This window comes from Jaculus jaculus, chromosome 2 (genome assembly GCF_020740685.1).
Source record: "Jaculus jaculus isolate mJacJac1 chromosome 2, mJacJac1.mat.Y.cur, whole genome shotgun sequence".
NCBI lineage: Eukaryota > Metazoa > Chordata > Mammalia > Rodentia > Dipodidae > Jaculus > Jaculus jaculus.
In genome coordinates this window covers 3042387-3063619 of record NC_059103.1, presented here as the reverse complement: position 1 = coordinate 3063619, position 21233 = coordinate 3042387, and the positions used below count along the sequence as shown (strand labels likewise).

Here is a 21233-nt window from a genome sequence, read left to right as displayed (position 1 = left end):
CTTGGAGCAGGCCTCACCTGGAGCCCACAACGGAGCAGGAACCCAGCATTCACGTGCTGCTCACCATACTGTGGAGGGACCCACGGGTGCCCCACACAACAGGCACAACCTCCACCCAGGACCACAGGGCCCCTACAGAGAAGGCTGCACACAGCTCCAACTATACACCAGGAGGTCACTTTTGATCCTGGAAGCTGCAAACTCCATCCTCAGGCCCAGGGCATCTGAGCTGGAGGGATGTTCATCCAGGTAAGGGCCAGGGAGACACCTTCATTACCACATCTGCATGTGGGAAACAGCAGGGACCCTGTGTCTTTGTGACACACTGCCAACAGCAAAGCTTTCTGGGGTTGACAGAAAAACCACTTTAGGGCTGGCAAGATGGCTCAGCAGTTAAGACACCTGCCTACGAAGCCTAAGAACTTATGCTCGAATCTCCAGGTCCCATATAAGCCAGACGCACAGTGACGCAAGCACGCAATGTTGCGCATGCGCACAAGGGGCCACACGTGTCTGGAGTCTGTTCGTAGCAGCTGAAGGCCCTGGAGCACCCACTCTTTCTCTCTCTGCCTCTTTCTCTCAAAAATGAATAAATACAACAGAAAAACAGCCTATGTAGTAGAGTTACTCTGCCCTGCACTCCAGCCCTGTATAAACTGATGCACACCCATAATCCCAGCACTTGGGAGGTAGAGGCTGGAAGATCACAAGTCCAAGGTCATCCTCAGCTACACAGCAAGTTCCAGGCTAGCCTGGAAGGAAGGCAGGCAGGGAGGAAAGGAAGGAGGGAGAGGGAGGAGAATAAAAAAAAAAAAATAAGAGAGGGTGAGAGGGAGGAAAAGGGGGAGGGGAGAGAAAAGAAAAAGAGAAGTGAGAAAAGCAAAGTAAACCGGCTCCTATTATTTGTTATTATTGTCTTTTTATTTATTTATTGGTCTTTTGAGACAGGATCTTGCTCTAGCCCAGGCTAACCTGGAATTTATTATGTAGTCTCAGGGTGGCCTCGAACTCATGGCAATCCTCCTATCTCTGCCGCCCGAGTGCTGGAATTAAAGGTGTGCCACCACACCTGGCTGGTTTTATTATTATTATTATTATTTTTGTTTTGTTTTGTTTTGTTTTTACAATGTAGGGTCTCACGCTAGCCCAGGCTGACAGGGAATTAAGTCACTATGTAGTCTTAGGGTGGCCTAGAACCCATGGCGATCCTCCTACCTACCTCTGCCTCCCGAGTGCTGGGATTAAAGGCGTGCTTCTATTTGTTATTTTTTTAAGATGGGATCTCACTGCAGCCCAGGCTGACCTATTCTCATAGCAATCCTACTTCCACCACCTAGGTGCTGGGATTAAAGGCAAGCGCCACCATGTCTAACCTATTCCTATTAAAAAAGTAAATAAAGGCCGGGCGTGGTGGCGCACGCCTTTAATCCCAGCACTCGGGCGGCAGAGGTAGGAGAATCGCCATGAGTTCGAGGCCACCCTGAGACTCCATAGTGCATTCCAGGTCAGCCTGGGCTAGAGTAAGACCCTACCTCAAAAAAAAAAAAAAAAAAGTAAATAAATAAAAAAGAAACATGATTAGTTGGGCTTGGGGAGATCAAGTTTAAGTATGCACAGAACCCAAGGATTTTTCTTTGTCTAGTAAGATGCATGGATGTGACCAGGGTTGCTTAACTCAGTCAATATTCTCTTCCCTACAGCCCATGCCTGGTGTGGTTTGCAATGCAAACAGAGCGATGGGAATGACATGAGCAGTCCCGCCTGGCCATAGGCACTTAGATCTATACTAACCTCCAAGAAACCCACGCCTGCTGAGTACCCGAGAGATATGTGAGCGTGCAGTTATCTGGGAAGGACACTCACAGGCTCCTCCTGCTTCTGGCTGTATGTCTGTGGGGTGGAATCTTATTCCCATTCTTGAGCCAAAATCACATCACAACCTACTAGAAGTAGACACAGCTATAAGTCTACTCATAGCTCTACTAAGCCAGATACTGCAGAGGTTTACAAAAAACAGCCACGTGCCTGTTATGTCCAGCGCTTGGGAGGCTGAGGTGGTAGGATCGCTGTTGAGTTTGAGGACAGCCTGGGACTACAGAGCGAGTTCTAGGTTGGCCTGGGCTGGGGGGAAAAAGAAATAACAACAACAAAACCGACACATCTTATTCTCACTATATTCTCACTGAAGCAAGGTCTTCCTGTGTAGCCAGGGAAACCTCAAACTCCAGATCCGCCTGCCTCAACCTCTCAAGTGACAGGGTTACAGGACTGCAACACCAAGCCTGGCCAAATATAAGTGGGTTTTTTGGTATGTGTTTCTCTCTCTCTATATATTTTTTAATAGAATGAGGTTCTTTTGTTGTTGTCGAGATAGGGTTTCGTGTAGCCCAGGCAGGCCTCAGACTGCTAAGTAGGCAAGGATGACCTCGAATCCTGATCATCCTACTTCTCCTACCAAATGCTGGGATTATAGGCAGGCGCTGGCTAGGAAAAGTTATTTTTGTTTTTTGTTTTGTTTTGTTTTGCAAGGTAGGGTCTCACTGTAGCTCAGGCTGACCTGGAATTCACTATGTAGTCTCAGGGTGGCCTCGAACTCATGGCAATCCTCCTACCTCTGCCTCCCAAGTGCTGGGATTAAAGGTGTATGCCACCACGCCCAGTGTTATTTTTGAAATAGGCTTGTTACTTCTTTTTTTAAGTATGCTTATTTATTTGAAAGAGGCAAAGAGAAAGTGAGGGAGAGAGAGAGAGAATGGATGGGCGCACCAGAGCCTCCAGCCACTGCAAATGAACTCCAGATATATGTGTCACCTTGTGCATCTGGCTTACATGGGTCCTGGGGAATAGAACCTGGGTCCCTTTGGCTTTGCAGGCAAGCACTTTAACCACTAAGCCATACCTCCGGTCCCAGGGTTGTTACTTCTACTTTGAGTAGATTAATAAATGTGTCAATAACTCATGGCAAATGCCAACAGATGAATCCCACCTTCAGTGGGCCTTCCACGTAGGAATGTGGAAGGGCCCTGAGACCAGAGATCTGAGAACTACCATGAAACATGCATGCCCAAAGGCAGTGCTCCCCAGAAGAACATCGAGGTTTATGCCTTAGGTACAAGAAACAGCTTAAGCCACGCCGGGCAGACTCCCAAGCACTGGAGAGCCACTGAGTTGCTGAACACAGAACAAATGAGCAGAACCCCACTCTGAAGTACAAGTGATGAACTCTTCTGCACCCTTGAAAAAACAAACAGGAGAGAGCTTAAGCATTCCAAACAAGGTTAACCCTTGACTGATGATAAAGCAAACAAATTGTGACCCCCCCCCCCCCATACTGGGGACTGAACCTAGAACCTCACATATGCTAAGCAGGTGCTCTACCACTGAGCCACACCCCAGCCCTCTCTGGGGGATTCTAGGCAGGAGCTCTACTGAGAAGCTATATCCCCAGAGCTTTCACTTACTTTTCATTTTGAGACAGCCTTGTTAAGCTACCTAAACTGGTCTTTTTAAAAAAAAATTTTTGTTTATTATTTATTTATTTGAGAGTGACAGACAGAGAAAGAGGGGGGGGGGGGAGAGAGAGAGAGAGAGAATGGGTGTGCCAGGGCCTCCAGCCACTACAAACGAACTCCAGGCGCGTGCACCCCCTTGTGCATCTGGCTAACGTGGGTCCTAGGGAATCAAGCCTTGAACCGGGGTCCTTAGGCTTCACAGGCAAGCGCTTAACTGCTAAGCCATCTCTCCGGCCCCCAAACTGGTCTTAAACTCACTCTGCAGCCTTGAACTTGCAATCCTTGTACCTCTGCTGCCTGAGCTGTTGGGATGATAGGCCTGGGACATATTCCCGGCGAAGATTCTTCTTAGTGAACCAGGAAAAAAATGTCACCTGTTTTCTGTCTGCAGACTCACTTTGTCAACCTGCCAGAAATCATTCGTAGGAGACAAAATCCTCACATGTGCAAGCAGTTGGAACTGTGTGTCTAAATAAAGCAAGACATGCCTTCACCCACCTTCACAGTGTCTGCAGGAGCAGATACTGTCCACATTCTAGAAAAGACCAAGCAAGGAAAGTGGTCCTAGACTCCCAGCAGCACACAGCAAACCTGCTTGGCTTCCCTTCCCAAGTTCAGTCTGCATTTATCTTATTTGTTTGGGGGGGACAGGGTCTCACTCTAGTCTACAATGACCTGGAACTCATTCTGTAGCTCAGGCAGGCTTCAAACTCACAACTCACAAAAATCCTCCAAACTTAGCTGGAATTGCACACTCGGCCCTTCCTTCATTCCTTCCTTTTGTCTCCATCTTCTTTCTTTTTCTTTCTTTCTCTTTCAGACAGGGGCTCACTGTAGCCCAGACTGGCCTCAAACCCACTCACTATGTGGCTGAGGTTGGCTACCTCTACCTTCCCAGTGCCAGGATTCTTCCCAGTTCCTGCACCCCACCAGGCTCTTTTTCAATTTACTGGCAACATTTAACCAGGAAGCTGGAAACTCAGAAAAGACAGTGACAGTGAAAATGAACAGTGAAATCTCCTAAAGACAATCTCTTCACAAGTGAGCTGCAGTGTGAGGGCCAATTTCCAGGAAATCCAAATAAAAGCATGTTATATAATTCTCTCATTTTAATATGAAATGCTTTAAATGTAGGGTAATTATGGAAATGAGGCGTGAATGCAATTTGAGTTGTCATTAATTTAGCAAGTTTATCCGCTGACATTCACAAGATGAAAAAAAAAAAAAAAAAAGGCAAATAGCAAATTACTGAATCTCAACCAAACACTCAGGTTTCATTTTTCACACGTTTTAAGCATAGCAGTGCCTTTTTGGAAAGTATCAAATCAAACACACAAGTCCATTATGGCTGCATACCATGTATCAGCATGACGCCAGCTTCCTCACATACAGTGTGAGTTCAGCTTAATACTCCCTGCACGAGAAATAACACCTTTCTTACGGTATGAGCTCTAAAGGTCTATAAAAGGAAAAATTCTGGCTGGGCGTGGTGGTGCACGCCTTTAATCCCAGCACCTGGGAGGCAGAAGGAGGAGGACTGCTATGAGTTCAAGGCCACCTTGAGACTAATTCCAGGTTCAGCCTGGGCTACAGCAAGACCTTCCTTTGGGGGTGGGGGAAATGAACAACAAAAATTCTACAAAAACTTTCTTCCTCTAGAGCTGGAGGGATGCCTCAGCGATTAAAGGCACTTACTTGCAAAGCCTGACGGCCTGCATTCGATTCTCCAGGACTCACACAGAGCCAGGTAGACGACGTGCACAGCTCATGCTTCTGGAGTTTGCTTGCAACAGCAAGAGGCCCTGGTGTGCCCATTCTCCCCACCCTGTCCTCTCTCCTTGCAAACAAATAAACATATAATAATATTTTTAGATATATGTATATTGTGCATGGATGTCTGTGTGTGCGTGCGCGCGCGCATGTAGAGGCCAGAGGACCATCTCGGGGTGTCATCATCCACCTTCTTTGAGACAGGATCTCTGGCCGGCCAAAGGCGCCCCAGGGATCCCCCGTCTCCGTCTCTTCCAGGCCTGGCATTTTCAGGTGGGTTCTGGGGTGGAAGTCAGGTGCTCATGCTTAAGAGGCGTGCACTTTACCAACTGAGCCATTTCCCCAGATGCTGGCCCCCCAATCTTTCGGAGGGTGACTCTGTAAGCAGATGACAGTCTCAGAGAACAAGCACCTGGCCATGGATGTGCAACAGTAGGATTTCTATGCGGCTGAGGCCCCAGCTCTCTGCACCCCTCCTCCACCCAGCGGACTCAGCCTCCTCCCTCCTGGTCCCCGTTCAGGTCTTTCACCTGAACCCGCCTCTTCCCTTTCCCCTGGACAGCCCTGGAGCCCCTCCAAGAGGACAACGTTTTTGCATCAGCCAGCTTTGGTCCCTAGCTTGACCGGAAGACACCCCCTCTCTCCCAAGGGTACATGGAGTTTCTACACCCAGGCTCACTTCTGCCCAGCCACTCCTGGGGGAAGGGAGAGGGTGGAGGACCGCAGGAGAAGATGAATGCCTGGACTGTCCCCTGGAGATACTGGGCAATGGGCACTCAGCAGAACTGGCTGTCGTTTCATTTTCCAGTTGGTTTCAAAATAACGTCCACCTGCTCAAGTGTTGCACTATGGCCAATGGCAAGAGAGACACCTATTACCTGACCAGCAGGAGACAGTAAGAGGAACTATCAGGTAGACTGTGTTCTTGAGTTCCTAGGAGTGTGTGTACCTGTCACCTAACCAGTGAGGCCTGGGGATCCGCCTGTCCCTACCTCCTGGGCCTCTCTGGGGATTACAGGCATGAGCCACCTGTAAACAAGAGTCCCGGAGATCAAACTTAAGTCCTCATGCCTGCAGGCCAGCACTTTACTGCCTGAGTTATCTCCCGGTCTATTCTGTATGTCCTCACTGAGTCTGAAACAATTCCTTTATGTAGCAAAGTGGTAGTTACAACTCGTTACTTTTTATCTTGATACAACAGCTACAACATCCACCACTCACCCTGAGTTCCAGGCAGCCCCTATGTACCTGGTGCTAGGCCAGACAAGCCAGGAGAAATGCAGGTCATGACCAAGGGGGCGGGGGAGGGGCCTCAGGCATGAGCATCAAAGGCCGAGAGACTGGGGAGATGGCTCAGCGGTTAAAGGCGCTTGCTTGTGAAGTGAAGCTGCTGGACTGGGTTTCATTCCCCAGGACCCACTTAAAGGAGGCAGATGCACAAAGTGGCACATGCATCTGGAGTTTGTCTGCAGTGACAGGAGGCTCTGGAGCGCCCATACTCATTCTTTCTCTCCCTGCTTGCAAATAAATAAATGCAATTTTTTGTTTGTTTGTTTTTCGAGGTAGAGTCTCACTCTAGACCAGGCTGACCTAGAATTTACTATGTAGTCTCAGGGTGGCATCAGAATCACAGTGATCCTCCTACTTCTGCCTCCCGAGTGCTGGTATTAAAAGTGTGTACCACTACGCCCAGCGGGGGAAAAAAATTTTTTTTTAACTGCTAAGGGGAGCTGGAGAGATGGCTTAACAGTTAAGGGGCTTGCCTACAAAGACTAAGGACCCAGATTAGATCTTTCTCCAGATCTCACATAACCAGACACACAAAAGGTGAGGTAAGTGTGAGGTTGCACATGCCCACTAGGTGGCAAAAGCATCTGGAGTTCAACTGCAGGGCTGAGGCACTGGTACGCCAACTCCCTCCCTCCTCTCTCTCTCTCTAAAAAATAATCTAAAAAAAAAAAAAAAGCTGCTAAAGGGCTGGAGAGATGGCTCAGGGGTTAAGATGCTTGCCCGTGAAGCCTAAGGACCCACATCGAACTCTCCAGATCCTATGAAAGCAAAATGCAAAAGGTGACGCAAGCATGCAAGGTTGCAAATTAAAAAAAAAAAAAAAAAAAAAAAAGCTGCTAAGGCCAAGCATTGTGGTGCATGTCTTAAATCCCAGTACTCAGAAGGCAGGGGTGGGAAGATTGCTGTGAGTTCAAGGCCAGCCTAAGGCTACATAGTGAATTCCAGGTCAGCCACAGAGAGATCACTCAGTGATTAAAGGAGTTTGCTTGCAAAGCTTGACAGCCTGGGTTTGGTTCCCCTTTACCCACATAAAGCCAAATACAGAAAGTGGTGCATGGGTCTGGAGTTCTTTTGCAGTGTCAAGAGGCCCTGACATGCCCACTCTCACTCTCATTCATATTCTCTCTCACACATTCTATCCATCCCCTTCTTTCCTCAAATAAATCACTACTTTTTAAAGGCTGCGAGGAGCAGGCTGGCAGGATGGCTCAGTGGTAAGAGCCCTTCATATACAGGAATGAGGGCCTCAGACTGAATCTCCAGAACTCGCGTGAACAGATGGATGTGGGCACACTTAGCCCTACGGGGAAGCAGACACAGAAGAATCGCTGGGGCTTTTAAAAAAGTTAAGTTCCACAATCAGTAAGAGACTTGGTTTCAAAGAAACAGGCAGATGAGCAGCGGTGAAAGACAGCCAATGTTCTCCCCTGGACTGTACACTCATGTGCACAAGACATGTACATCTACACACATGTATACACCACACTACACAAGGCCACATTTACTACACACATGTACATGCCCCCCCAAAACAACCTGCTAAGGTCAAGACAGTACATATCTGCAATCCCAGCTATCAGTATTACAAAAATGGAGGCCAAGCACACATTTTTTTTTTAAAGTTGGGCATGGTGACATATGCCTTTATTTTTTTTTAATTTTATTTATTTATTTATTTGAGAGTGACAGACACAGAGAGAAAGACAGGTAGAGGGAGAGAGAGAGAATGGGCGCGCCAGGGCTTCCAGCCTCTGCAAACGAACTCCAGACGCGTGCGCCCCCTTGTGCATCTGGCTAACGTGGGACCTGGGGAACCGAGCCTCCAACCGGGGTCCTTAGGCTTCACAGGCAAGCGCTTAACCGCTACGCCATCTCCAGCCCACATTTTTTTTCTTAACTTCTGTTAGCCACATACAATACCATCCATGAGGCAGTGTTGGGGGAAAAAAAATGAAAATAAATCAAGCTAGAGTTTGCTCAAATCTTTGGGTGACAAAAAAAAAAAGCCCTTTTGTAGGAATGACTGGAGGAAGGACGTGCTAGATGGATGCATCCAGATCCTGACCTGTAACAGGAGCTATGCAGACAGGGGCAATGGCTCAGTGGGTCAAGTGTTTGCCCACACAAGCATGATGACCCCAGTTTAGATGCCCCATGTCCATTTAACAGCTGGGCATGACAGCGTACACCTGTTCCCCAGCACTGGGGAAGGAGATAGGAAGATCTCTGGGGCTTATTGGCTATGGAATATGTGAGAGACTCAAAAAACAAGGTGGAGAGTGACTGAGGAAGACACCTGACTTCCTCCTCTTGCTTCTACACACATATCCACGAGGAGCCGTGACCCTGTCAGAGACAAATGACCTGTTCCTCTGAAGAATAAACTCAGCGAGAAGAAAGAATGATGGAGCCTGAAGATTATGATTGTGTCAGGAGACACATCAGGCAGCCAGTGTCTGGATCTCTTTTGGACTTTTAATTCAAATAAACCCATGGCGAGATAAGAAAATTCTGCTGTCCATCAGGGGACCCACAGTGGGTGGGTACTGGGTGATAGGAGCAACTTACTATGCATTTGTTGGTGAGATAGTGCCAATGTGGTTAAATTTTTTTTTTTTTTTTTAAGGATCCTTAACTGTGATTTGCCTCTGTATAACGGGACAGGAGGAAAGCTAAGAGAGGTGGTGGGGAGGGGGCACAGATCAGCTTGGCTGACTCCTGTGGAAGCAAGGTGACAGGCACACTGTCTGGGCTGGGGAGATGGCTCAGTAGGTAAAGCGCTGGCCATCCAAGCAGGAGCGTCTGAGTTCAATACACAGAACCTATGTGAAAATGCTGGGTGTGGTGATGTGTGCCTATAGTCCTAGAACCAGAGAGGGGGAGACAGGCAGATCCCTGCGGCTGGCTGGCCAGTCTATCTAGACTAACTGGGGAGCTCCAGGCCACTGAGACCTCCCCCCCCCCACACACACACGAGGCCTGGAGAGATGGCTCAGTAGGTAAATTGTGTGCTCTACAAGCTTGCTGACCAGGCTTCAGACCCCCAGCCCCTACACAAACAGGCCAAGGCAATAGAAGGCAGAGTCAGGAGAGTCCTGAAGCTTGCAGCCAGCTACTCTGGCCTTCCCAAAGGAGAGAGACTCTGTCTCAAAGGTGAAAGGAAAGGACCAGTCCTCAGAGGCAGTCTTCTAAACACACACACACACACACACACACACACACACACACACACACACACAACACAGTAATAATAAAGAGCAGACAACATTCCTGAATGACATCTGAAGTTATCTTCTAACCACCACATGCACCTGCACGTGCACAGAGGCTCATTACTTTGTTGCTTTTATTTTTGAGGTAGGGTCTCACTCTAGCCAAGGCTGACCCAGAATTCGTTTTTTGTTTTTGTTTTTTTTGCAGTGCTGGGAATCAAACTCAGGGCCTTGCACATGCTAGGCAAGAGCTCTGCTATGAAGCTACATTCCCCCACACTCTTTCTGCTTCTTACTTTGAGACAGGGTGTCACTTAAAATTACTCGGGGGCTGGAGAGATGGCTTAGCGGTTAAGTGCTTGCCTGTGAAGCCTAAGGACACCGGTTCGAGGCTCAGTGCCCCAGGTCCCACGTTAGCCAGATGCACAAGGGGGCGCACACGTCTGGAGTTCGTTTGCAGTGGCTGGAAGCCCTGGCACGCCCATTCTCTCTCTCTCCCTCTATCTGTCTTTCTCTCTGTGTCTGTCGCTCTCAAATAAATAAATAAATAAAATTAAAAAAAAAATTACTCGGACTGGCTTGGAAGTCACCCTGTATCTCAGGCAGACTTTGTATTTGTGATCCTCCTGCCTCAGCCTCCCAAGGAGATGGAACTGTAGGCTTGAACCACCAGACCCGGCTTCTTTCACCTCTCTCTCTCTCTCTCTCTCTCCACACACACACACACACACACACACACGCGCGCGCGCGCGCGCGTGTATTTTCACCAAAGAAGGCTATCGCATCTTGGGAACCAAGCCCAATCCACGGCACTGTTGTTCTCCTACGGAAGCTGCAACTTCATTTAATTTGTTCATTCTACAAAATAACTCAGCCGCTGTGACCTGCTGTCCCCCAATTCCTGCACTGTGGCTAATCAGAATAGAGTAGCTGGGCGTGGGGGCGCATGCCTTGAATCCCAGCACTCAGGAGGCAGAGGCAGGAGGATTGCTGTGAGTTTGAGGCCACCCTGAGACTACGCAGTGAATTCCAGGTCAGCCTGAGCTAGAGTGAGACCCTACCTGGAAAAACAAAACAAACAAACAAAAAAAAAGAATAGAGTCTAGGGCTGGAGAGATGGCTTAGCGGTTAAGCGCTTGCCTGTGAAGCCTAAGGACCCCGGTTCGAGGCTCGGTTCCCCAGGTCCCACGTTAGCCAGATGCACAAGGGGGCGCACGCGTCTGGAGTTCGTTTGCAGAGGCTGGAAGCCCTGGCGTGTCCATTCTCTCTCTCTCTCTCTCTCTGTCTTGCTCTCTGTGTCTGTTGCTCTCAAAAAATAAAAAAAAAAAAAAAGAATAGCGTCTAAGAGACCCAAGCGTCAAGAAACAGTGCTGTCCCATATAGACCAACGTGGTCCTGCGAGTGCGCGCAAACTTCAAGAGACTGGGTCAGAGCCGAGACGCAGGCCTGTCATCCCAGCCACTCAGGAGGCTGAGGCAGGAGGACTGAATATTCAAAGCCAGCCTAGGCAACTAGGCGAGATCCTGTCTCAAAATAAAGAGAGAGAGAGACCCAAAGATGGAGCTCAGTGGTAGGACACTTGCTCAGCATGTGGAAAGCAATGGCGGAACGCACCCAACGTCAACCTCTTTCCTCCTTAAGCACACACATGAGCACCAAACCTGTGAACATGTATACACACATGCTCATGCACACGGTTCACATACAAAAAAAAAAGCTGTGGCACAAGTCATTTTCTCCCCTTTAATAATTAAAAATACTGAAGACATTGGCTGAGCATGGTAGCCCACACCTTTAATCCCAGCACTTCAGAGGCAGAGGAGGGAGGATCGCTGTGAGTTCAAGGCCAGCCTGGGACTACAGGGTGAGTTCCAGGTCAGCCTGAGCTAGAGTGAGACCCTACCTTGAAAAGAAAACAAAAACCAAAAGTTAAAAATAAAACACATACACACACAGAGATCCTAAAGATTATAAAAGACACACTTCTAGTAATGAACAGGTGAATTCTGGGTTCCCTCCCAAATGGGGGTTGCCTAAGAAAGTGCACAGTGGGCACAAATGTCATCCACAGGAGTGTCCAGTATTCTGATGGTGGGGAGAAGGTTGACTAAGGACGGGACTGCTTTTGGAACCCGTGTAGGCATCAACGGGGCACAAAAACCACCAAGCCACTGGAGCCCACTGAACCCAAGCATATTCAAGTCAATGGAATTCCCGTGCAGGGGGCTGAGGAAATGGCTCGGTGTTTATACACACCTGCTCTGAGAGCGCAGTTCCCCAGCACCCACATAAAGCCACACGGGCAATGGTACACACGTCTGTAATCCCAGCAGGCCTACAACAATGGGAGACCAGAATCAAGAGAATCCTGAAGCCCATGGGCCAGCAATTCTGGCCTTCCCAGCACAGAAGAAAAACAAGAGACCTTGTCTCAAAAGTGGAAGGAGAGGATCAACACCGGAGGTCGTCCTGACAGCCACACAGGCTCCAGAGCAGGAGCCTGTGTTCACCCCCCCCCAAACTGATCACTCACACACACACACACACACACACACACACACACACGCACACGCACACACAAATTAAAAAAGAGGGGGCTAGGAAGATAGCTCAGTGGTTAAAGGCACTTGCTTGCAAAGCCTGCTGGCCAGAGTTCAATTCCCAAGTCGCCCACATAAGCCTGACACAGAAAGTGGTGCATGCATTTGGCATTCAACTATAGAGGCAAGAGCCTTACACACAGACATGTAAATAAATATATTAAATTTAAAAAAAAGAAACCCTATGCAACAGAAGAATTCACTGCTATGGTAATCTGTACATTCAAATTTTGGTTTGTTTCTTGCGAGAGAGTTTCTCTATACAGCCCAGACCTGCCTCAGCCTCCTGAGGGCTGGGCCTTCTGCTACGTGCCACCACACTCAGCCCTGGAGATTCATTTTTTTTTTTTAAAGATAGAATATTTAAGGCACAAGATGGCCTTGATTCCTCTATGCAAATGAGGCTTCCCTCGAACCTGCTACCATCCCTCAAGTGCTGGAATTACTGACATGCATCACCATGCCTCAAATATTAGTATCAAAGCTAGGGGACAAGACAGGCATCGTGGCACATGTCTTTAGTCCCAGCACTTTGGAGGACAATGTCGGAGGACTGCAGTGAGTTCAAGACTGGCCCAGAGCTACAGAATGAATGAGTTCCAGGCCAGCCTAGAACTAGATCAAGGCTAGAGTGAGACTCTACCTCCAGAAACAAAACAGCAACAACAAAACTGACAAAGCCGGAGAAGAGCACCATAGAATAAAGACTGCTGTTGTTTTCAAGTCAGCAATGAACTTTCCATTTCAAGGTGATGAAAACGTCCCCCTCCAACGAGCTCTGAGTTCTCTGAGATTTCTGCACTCTTTTCAAATACAAGCCTAAAAACCCCAGCCTTAAATCCAAGGCTGAACTTCACAACATCCTCTCCAGTGTGTGTGAGTGCTTCATTTTGAGATTGCCACAGTCAAAAATCGAACTCAAGACCCCCTCAAACACTGCTCAGCCTGCTTAGATTTTTTTTTCCCCATACACATATCTGGCCCTCTTCCTGAACAGTTTACAAGGTCAGATGCTGAAGTCAAAAGCACACAGTGGGGCAGAGCACTTTGCATACATCTAAAGGACCAACTGAGGGCTGGGGGGGGGGGGGGCGTGGCTCAATGACAAATCATTGGGGCTGACAGGGGGAAGGCCCTGGGCTCCATTCCCAGCACAGCAAAAGTAAACAAACAAATACCAAAGCATCCTCTTAGCAGGCCAGTGAGTGTTCCCTGCCAGCTAAGCCACCAGGCTTGGACACCCCACCACACACACCAGCTCCCTGGAGATTGATTTCAGGGCAACATAAACACCAATTACTTTCCATAGACGATAGACTTGGCCTATTCAATAGATGTGCAGGACCCTGCTGGCCGTAACTTTTCCTCGTAGCTGGGAGACAACCTACTGTGAAAGAAAACTTCATTCAAAAAGGTAGTAGGCTGGGTAGCGTCAGGGGAAGCTGGGACAGAAACCCCAAAAAGAGGGTTGTATGTTGGCGTACTCCCTGAACCTGAGTTAAAGGAAAGGGCAGAGACTGGCCTCAGTGACAGAAGGAACTGTTCCTCCAGGCACCCTGATTATTTTTGGGGTCCAGGGGTGAAACTCAGGGCTTTGCCATGTCAGGCATCTCTCTCCCACACTGTATCCTAACTTCCCCAAGTGCATACCTATCAGATTTGGAGAATGAAGGTCACTTTCCCTCTCACACCCTAACAGGATGAGTCATCAGGCGCTGAAAGTTATTCCGTTTGGTATCTATAACAAGCCCAGACCATAGGAAGGCAAGCCGTTTACAGAAAGGAATTCCAGGCCTACAAATGATCCCCAGAAAAAAAAAATAAAAAAATTCCCAGGCTGGAGGGATGGCTTAGCGGTTAAGATGGCTTGTCTGCAAAGCCAGAGAACTCGGGTTTGATTCCCCAGGACTCACGTAAGCCAGATGCACAAGGTGGCACATGTGTCTGCAGTTCATTTGCAGTGGCTGGAGGCTCTGGCACACCCATTCCCCTCCCCTCTCTCCCCCCCACCTTCTCTTCTCTCAAACAAATAAATAAATAAAATAAAATAAAATTCCCTCCACTTAGGGTGCTCGGAAAAGCAAGCAATGAGACTCCTGACCACGAGCCACGCGGAAGAAACAGCAGTGAGGGTTCAAAGCAATTACTACATAGAAAAAGAAAGTACCGCTGAGGAAGTGAACAGCTTTCCCCTGGAGAGCAGACCTCGATGTTCAGACCGCTGGTGTGGTAAGGAGGAAGGGCTGGAAGGAGGCCAGGGGAGGGAGGATGCTGAGGCACCCTTGGGCAGCCTCCTGGAGACTGAGGACACCAACAATGCCAAATGGAAGCTGAGCTAGGAGCATTATTCCCACAGAGGTAAGGCACTTCCTGTCCTGCCCCTCATGAGGTGCCTCTGCCTTGACCTGACCCCTAAGGCATGAACTGCCTAGCCTCCCCCATTCCCTATCCACGGCCACTCCACTCCACACACCTCCCTGGGGACACGCTCCAGAGCAGGGCTAAGGAAGTCCACGGGGTCAGGCTGGACAGGCTGAGGTCCAGAGTCTTGGGGGTCAGGGATAGGAAGGGGCAGGATGCGGGGGGGGGGGGCGGCGGAGAGGAGCAGAGTTCAGTCTGTGGAGTGTCAGGCTGTGAGGCAGGAGTGAAGAGAACCCCAGGGGCTCAGGCCTGAGAGGGTCCAGGGTCACCCAGGGAGTCCAGAGTGATGAAGTGGAGGTTCAGGCCGTCAGGGGTTGCGGATGACCCTGCCAGTTCAGGACTGATGGGATCAGGGTCAGAGGTGGGCCCCTCCAGGGGGAGTTCTCAGAAAGAAGGGTTAGAGAGAACTGGTACTGGCTGGGTGGGGCACGGGGTCTAGGATGACCCAGGCTGTTGAGGCCAGGCTGGGTCAGGGCTAAACCTGGGATGCCAGGATGGCAAACAAATATTAGGGGGCAAAAGGGTGGGGAGTGAGAGCGAGTAAGGCCTGGAGGAGTCAAGGACGGGGTATGTCTGTTAGGTCAGCCGGGGTCAGAGTAGACCTAAGGTTCAGGCTTGGTGTGGTCTGACTGGGAACCAAGGGAGTTTAGCTGTGTGTAGAGGGACCGGGTCAAGGCTGACCTGGGAGCTCAGACGGGGCGGCCATCATAGACAAGGAGGTATGTGTGGGGGCGGGATGGGGGTCAGGATGAGGTGCGTTTGAGATTGGGAGCGACTAGGGGCTCAGACAGGGTAGGAATAGAGATTGGAGGCAATCAGGGGGTCAGGCTAGGGGGGGTAAGGACTGGGAATGACCAGGTGAAGGTAGGGATAGGAAGTAATGAAGGGGTGAGGAGGAGGTAGAGATGGGGGGCACTGACTTAGAAGTGAGGTCGGGGTAAGGTCGTTTGACCAGGGGGTCCGAGCGGATAGGGCAGAGAAAGATCTGAAGTAACCAGGGGGGGTCGGGCTGAGTGGGAAGATGGAGGGAGGGAGGGAGGGAGGGAGTGACCAGGGGGTCAGGCTGAGTGTGAAGATGGAAGAAGGGAGGTGGGATTGGTAGATTTGGGGGAAGAGAGGGGGTAGGTGACCAGGAGGTCCAGCCCCGGCAGAGCCGATGGGTGTGGGGTGGGGGGGACGGGGCGGAACTCACTGCTGGGGGAGCTGCAGGGCGGGCGCGCCCCGCCTCTGGAAGGCTCCGTCCACGAAGACGCCGTTCTTGCCCAGGCAGCGCAGGTAGAAGAACGGCTCCTGGAAGCTGAGCTGCAGGTGGCGCCGCGAGATGAAGCTCGACAGGCCCATGCTCAGGTCCACGGAGCCCTGAGACGAGTTGCGGCCGATGGTGACGCTGGGCTGGCGCATCAGGAACTCGAACTCACGACCTTCCAGACGCGCCAGAGCCGGCCCGGGACTCTGGCGCACGGAGGCGGCGGCCGCGGCCACCAGCGCGGGTGCAGCGGGCGTGGAGGCGGCGGCGGCGGCGGCGGCGGAGGCGGCCGTGGAGGTGGTGGAGGGGACCGGGCCGGAGCCGGGGCCGGGCACCGGAGGCAGCGCGGCGGGTCCGGGCGGAGGCTGCGCGGGCGGCGGCGGCGGGGAGCCGGCGGCCGGGAAGGCGGTGGCGGCGGCGGCGGCGGCGGCGCACAGCACGGGGCTGCAGGGGGCCGAGCGCAGCGCCAGCAGGGCGCGGGCGCCGCTGTCCTCGCCGACTTCGGCCATGTTCGCGCAGCTCCGAGCGGCTCCGAGCGGCTCCGGCGGCGGCGGCGGCGCGGCGCGGCGCGGGGCGGGGCGGGGCGGGGCGGGGCGGGGCTGCCGGCCGGGGCGGCGCGCGCGGAAACCCGGGCCGGATCGCGGCGCCGCGGAGCGGAGCGGAGGCTCTGCAGCCCCGCGGGAGGGCCCGGCGCCCACGCCTCCCGTCCCGCGCGCGCCCCTCGCCCCTCGCCCCTCGCCCCGTCGCTCTCGGCTCACCGGCACCCCGAAACAACGGGAGGATGCCTCCAAAGGCCTTCCCCCCTAAGGAATGCTTGCCATCACCTCCGCACCTCTATTCCCTCCCCCCTTTTTGAAATTTACTTATTTGAGAGATAGAGGAAGAGACCGAGAGAGAGAATGTGCGCGCCAGGGCCTCCAGCCACTGCAAACGAACTCCAGATGCATGCGCCCCTTGTGCATCTGCCTTACGTGGGTCCTGGGGAATCGAAGCAGGGTCCTTAGGCTCCGCAGGCAAATGCCTTAACCGCTAAGCCATTTCCCCGGCCTTTGTTGTGTTTTTTTCTTTCTTTTTTTCTTTAAAAAATTATTATTATTATTTTGCAGGCAGAGAGAAATAGAAGAAGGAGAGAAAACAGGCGCGCCAGGGCCTCCAGCCACTGCTAACGAACTCCAGATTATGGATGTGCCCCTTGTGCATCTGGCTTACGTGGGTCCTGGGGAATTGAACCTGCGTCCTTTCGCTTCTCAGGCAAAAGCCTTAACCAGTAAGCCATCTCTTCAGCACCCCCCCCTTTTTTTTTGAGACAGGGTTTCATGTAGCCCAGGCGGGCCTCTTGAGTGGTGGTGGATGGTGACCTTGAACTTCTGACTCTAGCCTCCACCTCCTCAGTAGTGGGATGACAGGTGTGCACACCACCACTGTCGATTTTATGGAGTGTCAAGGATCAAACCCCGGGCTTAGTGCAAGCTCTAGGAATGGAGCCACATTCCAAACCCTCCTCTTTCTCTTTCTTTCCTTTCCTTTCCTTTATTTTATTTTTTTATTTTTTAGGAGGAGGTCTTAAGGAATCCAGACTGGCTTCTACCTCACTGTGTAGCCCAGGCTGACCTTGGACTTCTGATCCTCCTGCCTCTGCCTCCTTAGTGCTGGGATTACAGATGTGTGCTACCATAACTAGGTTTTATACAGGGTGCCTAGGATCGAACCCAAGGCTCCCTGCTTGCTAGGCAAGTGCTCAACCATGCCTCTGGTTTTCTTTTGTTTTTTGTTTGAGACGTGGTCTTATATAGCCCAGGTTGGTCTCTAACTCATTAGGTTGCCCAGGATGACCTTGACCTCCCAGTCTCCCCCTCCAGAATGCTGGGATTACATGCATGCCCAGCACACGCTGTTGATGTTTGGTTGGGACAGAGTCTCATGGCACTGTCTGGCCTGCTACTGGCCACATACTAGGCTGGCCTTTAGAACATTTTCTTTTGTTCATTTTTTATTTACTTATTTGCGAGGAACAGACACAGAGAGAAAAGCAGATAGAGAAAGAGAGAGAGGGCCTCCAGCCACTGCAAACGAACTCCAGACTTGTGAGCTCCCTTGGTCATCTGACTAACGTGGGTCCTGGGGAATCGAACCTCAAACCAGGGTCCTTACGTTTCACAGGCAAGCGTTTAACCATTAAGCCATCTCTCCAGCCCCCCAAATTTTTAAGTGGCAATTATTTTTTAAATTTATTTTATTTATTTGAGAGAGAGCGAATGAGAATGGGCATGCCAGGGTCTTTAGCCACTGCAAACAAACTCCAGACGTATGCACCACCTTGTGCATTTGGTTTATGTGGGTGCTGGGGGATCGAACCTAGGTCCTTTGACTTTGCACACAAGCACCTTAACTGCTAAGCTGTCCCTCCAGCCCTGGCCTTAAAATCGTGATTCTCGCCGTGCGTGGTGGTGCACACCTTTAATCCCAGCACTCACTCATGAGGCAGAGGTAGGAGGGTCGCCATGAGTTCAAAGCCACTCTGAGACTACATAGTGAATTCTAGGTCAGCCTGGGCTAGAGTGAAATCCTACCTCGAAAAAAAAAAAATCGTAATTCTCCTGCCTCAGCCTTTTGAGCACGGGGATCATAGGTGTGTGCCACTACCTCCATCACCCTGTGTTCTTTCTGGGAGTGCACTGTGTTGGTCCAAGGGACTGCAGACTCCCTGAGGGGCAGATGGAAGCTGAAGATATGCAAATGGAAAATGTGGGAACTATGCTCATCCCCTGAGGACTTCAGGGTCCTGGTCTTGGATTGCTAATTAGGCCAAGTCTCCTCCTCACTACCACCCCAGCACACATGCACACTTTCACTCATTTAATAATGCTGATGAGAAAATAGACTTGGTTCCTGTCCCAGTGGAGTTTCTAGTCTAGTGGGAGATAAAGACACAAGCAAACACACGGAAACAAATGTGAGGCCCCCAGCATCTGGTGGGGGTTAGAAGGAATGGGAAGGTGTCCTGACCTGTCCTCTGTCTACACGTCTCTACTTGGACTGAGACAGGCAGTCCAGTCACCATGGTATGGACTGTGTGGATGCAGACAGAGGTGGGTGTTTGAGAAGCAAAGACACAGAAGTTTGTGGGTCTTTTGTTATTTGGATTTTTTTTGTCTTTAAAAATTGTTTTTGGACTGGAGAGATGGCTTAGTGATTAAGGCCCTTGCCTGCAAAGCAAAAGGACCCAGATTCGATTCCCCAGGACCCACATAAGCCAGATGTGTATACAGGGGGCACATGGGTCTGGAGTTCGTTTGCAGTGGCTGGAGGCCCTGGAGTGCCCATTCTTTTTCTCTCTATCTGCCTTTTTCCCTTTCCCTCTCTCTCTCTCTAATAAATATATCTTAAAAAATAAATAGAATTTTTTAAAAAGTTTTTATTTATGTGGGAGTGTGTGTGTGAAATGGGCACAGTAGGGTCTCCTGCCACTGCAAATGAACTCCAGGTACGTGGGTCACTTTGTGCATCTGGCTTTACCTAGGCACTGGGGAATCAAACCCGAGCTGTCAGGCTTTGCATCATCTCCCCAACTCAGTTGGTTTTTTTTGTTTTTGTTTGTTTGTTTGGTTGGTTTTATTTTATTTATTTATTTATTTATTTTTTGAGACAGGGTCTCATGTAGCCCAGGCTTGGAACTTGACCTTTGGCTGAAGATGACCTTGAACTCCTGATCCTCTGTTCTCCACCTCCAGAATTCTGGAATTACACTTGTGCCCCACCCCAACCAGTAAAGGTTTTTGTTTTTGTTGTTCCTTTCTGTTTTTTAGGACTAGGGATTGAATCCTGAACCAACCACATGCATTCAAGTACTCTTCCACTGAGCTATAGCCCCAGCCCTTCCTTACTTTCTGTTTGCAGACAGGGTCTCACGCTGTTGCCTAAGCCTGCCTGTAACCTTCCTGCCTCAGCCTCTAGAGTAACCAGAACGACGGGCCTGTACCCCCAGGCCTGGCTCTGGGACACAGTAGCTTCCAGCCAAGGACTGCTTAGGCTAAAGATAGACACATGGTGCCTTGGAGAGGTGGGCAGATTGCCAGTTACAGACAGAGTGACCACATGAGCTGAGCTAGATGAGGCTAATGAGGAGCTATGTTGATATCTAAGGATCTGAAAACGCCATGGGCGGGGGGACTGAGGCAGAAGGTTCTAGTCACTGTGCACAGCCATGTACTCGTAATGGAGTCTGAATGCCATAGTTGGAAAGGGGTCAGAGTGGCTGTGAACCTGCTCGACCAGGTGAGACAGACTTAAGGAGGGAGATGGAGAAAAGCCAAGGGATCCCAGAAGCATTGATCTCATACAAACAGATTTACACACTCAGGGTGGGTGGGTGTGTAAACAATATGGCATTTCCTCAAAAAAAAGAAAAAAGAAAAAATCCAACATATGGGCTGGAGAGATGGCTTAGCAGTTAAGGCACTAGCCTGCGAAGCCTAAGGACCCAGGTTCAGTTCCCCAGGACCCACATAAGCCAGATGCACAAGGTGGTGCATGAGTCTGGAGTTCATTTGCAGTGGCTAGAGGCCCTAGCATGCCATTCTCTCTCTTTCCATCAAATAAATAGTAAAAATAAAATATAAAACATATTGGAGGCCGGGCATCATAGCGCACGCCTTTAATCCCAGCACTTAGGAGGCAGAGGTAGGAGGACTGCTGTGAGTTCAAGGCCACCCTGAGGCTACATAGTGAATTCCAGGTCAGCCGGAGCTAGAGCGAGACCCTACCTCAAAAACAAACAAACAAAAAATATTGAAACAAAATTAAAACCATCCAATGTTGTATTACCATAGCGGACAGAATTCCACTTGGGGGCATAACCACAAGAATTGAAAAGAGATGCCAGGGAGGTGTCTGCGTAGCCATCGTCACAGTGGCATGGCTCACAATAGCTAAAAAGTGGGGAACAAGTCAACCATCTGCCCACCCTTGTACATCTGCTGAATGGACTACTCCTCAGCCTGGAAAACGAGGGAAATGCGACCCCCTGGCAACACGGAGGGACCTTGAGGACATGATGGTGCGTAAAATCAGCCGGACCCCAAAGGACACAGCATGGACCATTTATATGACATCCCAACAGTAGTCAAATTCTATATGATTTTCTCAAAATATTTTTTCCATCATTTTGGTTTTACGAGGTAGG

At 50.3% G+C, this 21233-nt stretch overlaps 1 protein-coding gene across 1 annotated transcript in view; it reads right to left on the bottom strand.

Annotated features, from left to right (window-relative positions):
• Positions 1 to 16560, bottom strand: part of Foxk1 (forkhead box K1) — a 91195-nt gene extending 74635 nt beyond the window's left edge. Inside the window, exon 1 of the mRNA XM_004671311.2 lies at positions 15998 to 16560. Coding sequence (XP_004671368.2) covers positions 15998 to 16560 — 563 coding nt within the window. The remainder of the gene's footprint in view (positions 1 to 15997) is intronic.
• Between the last annotated feature and the right edge of the window lie 4673 nt (positions 16561 to 21233).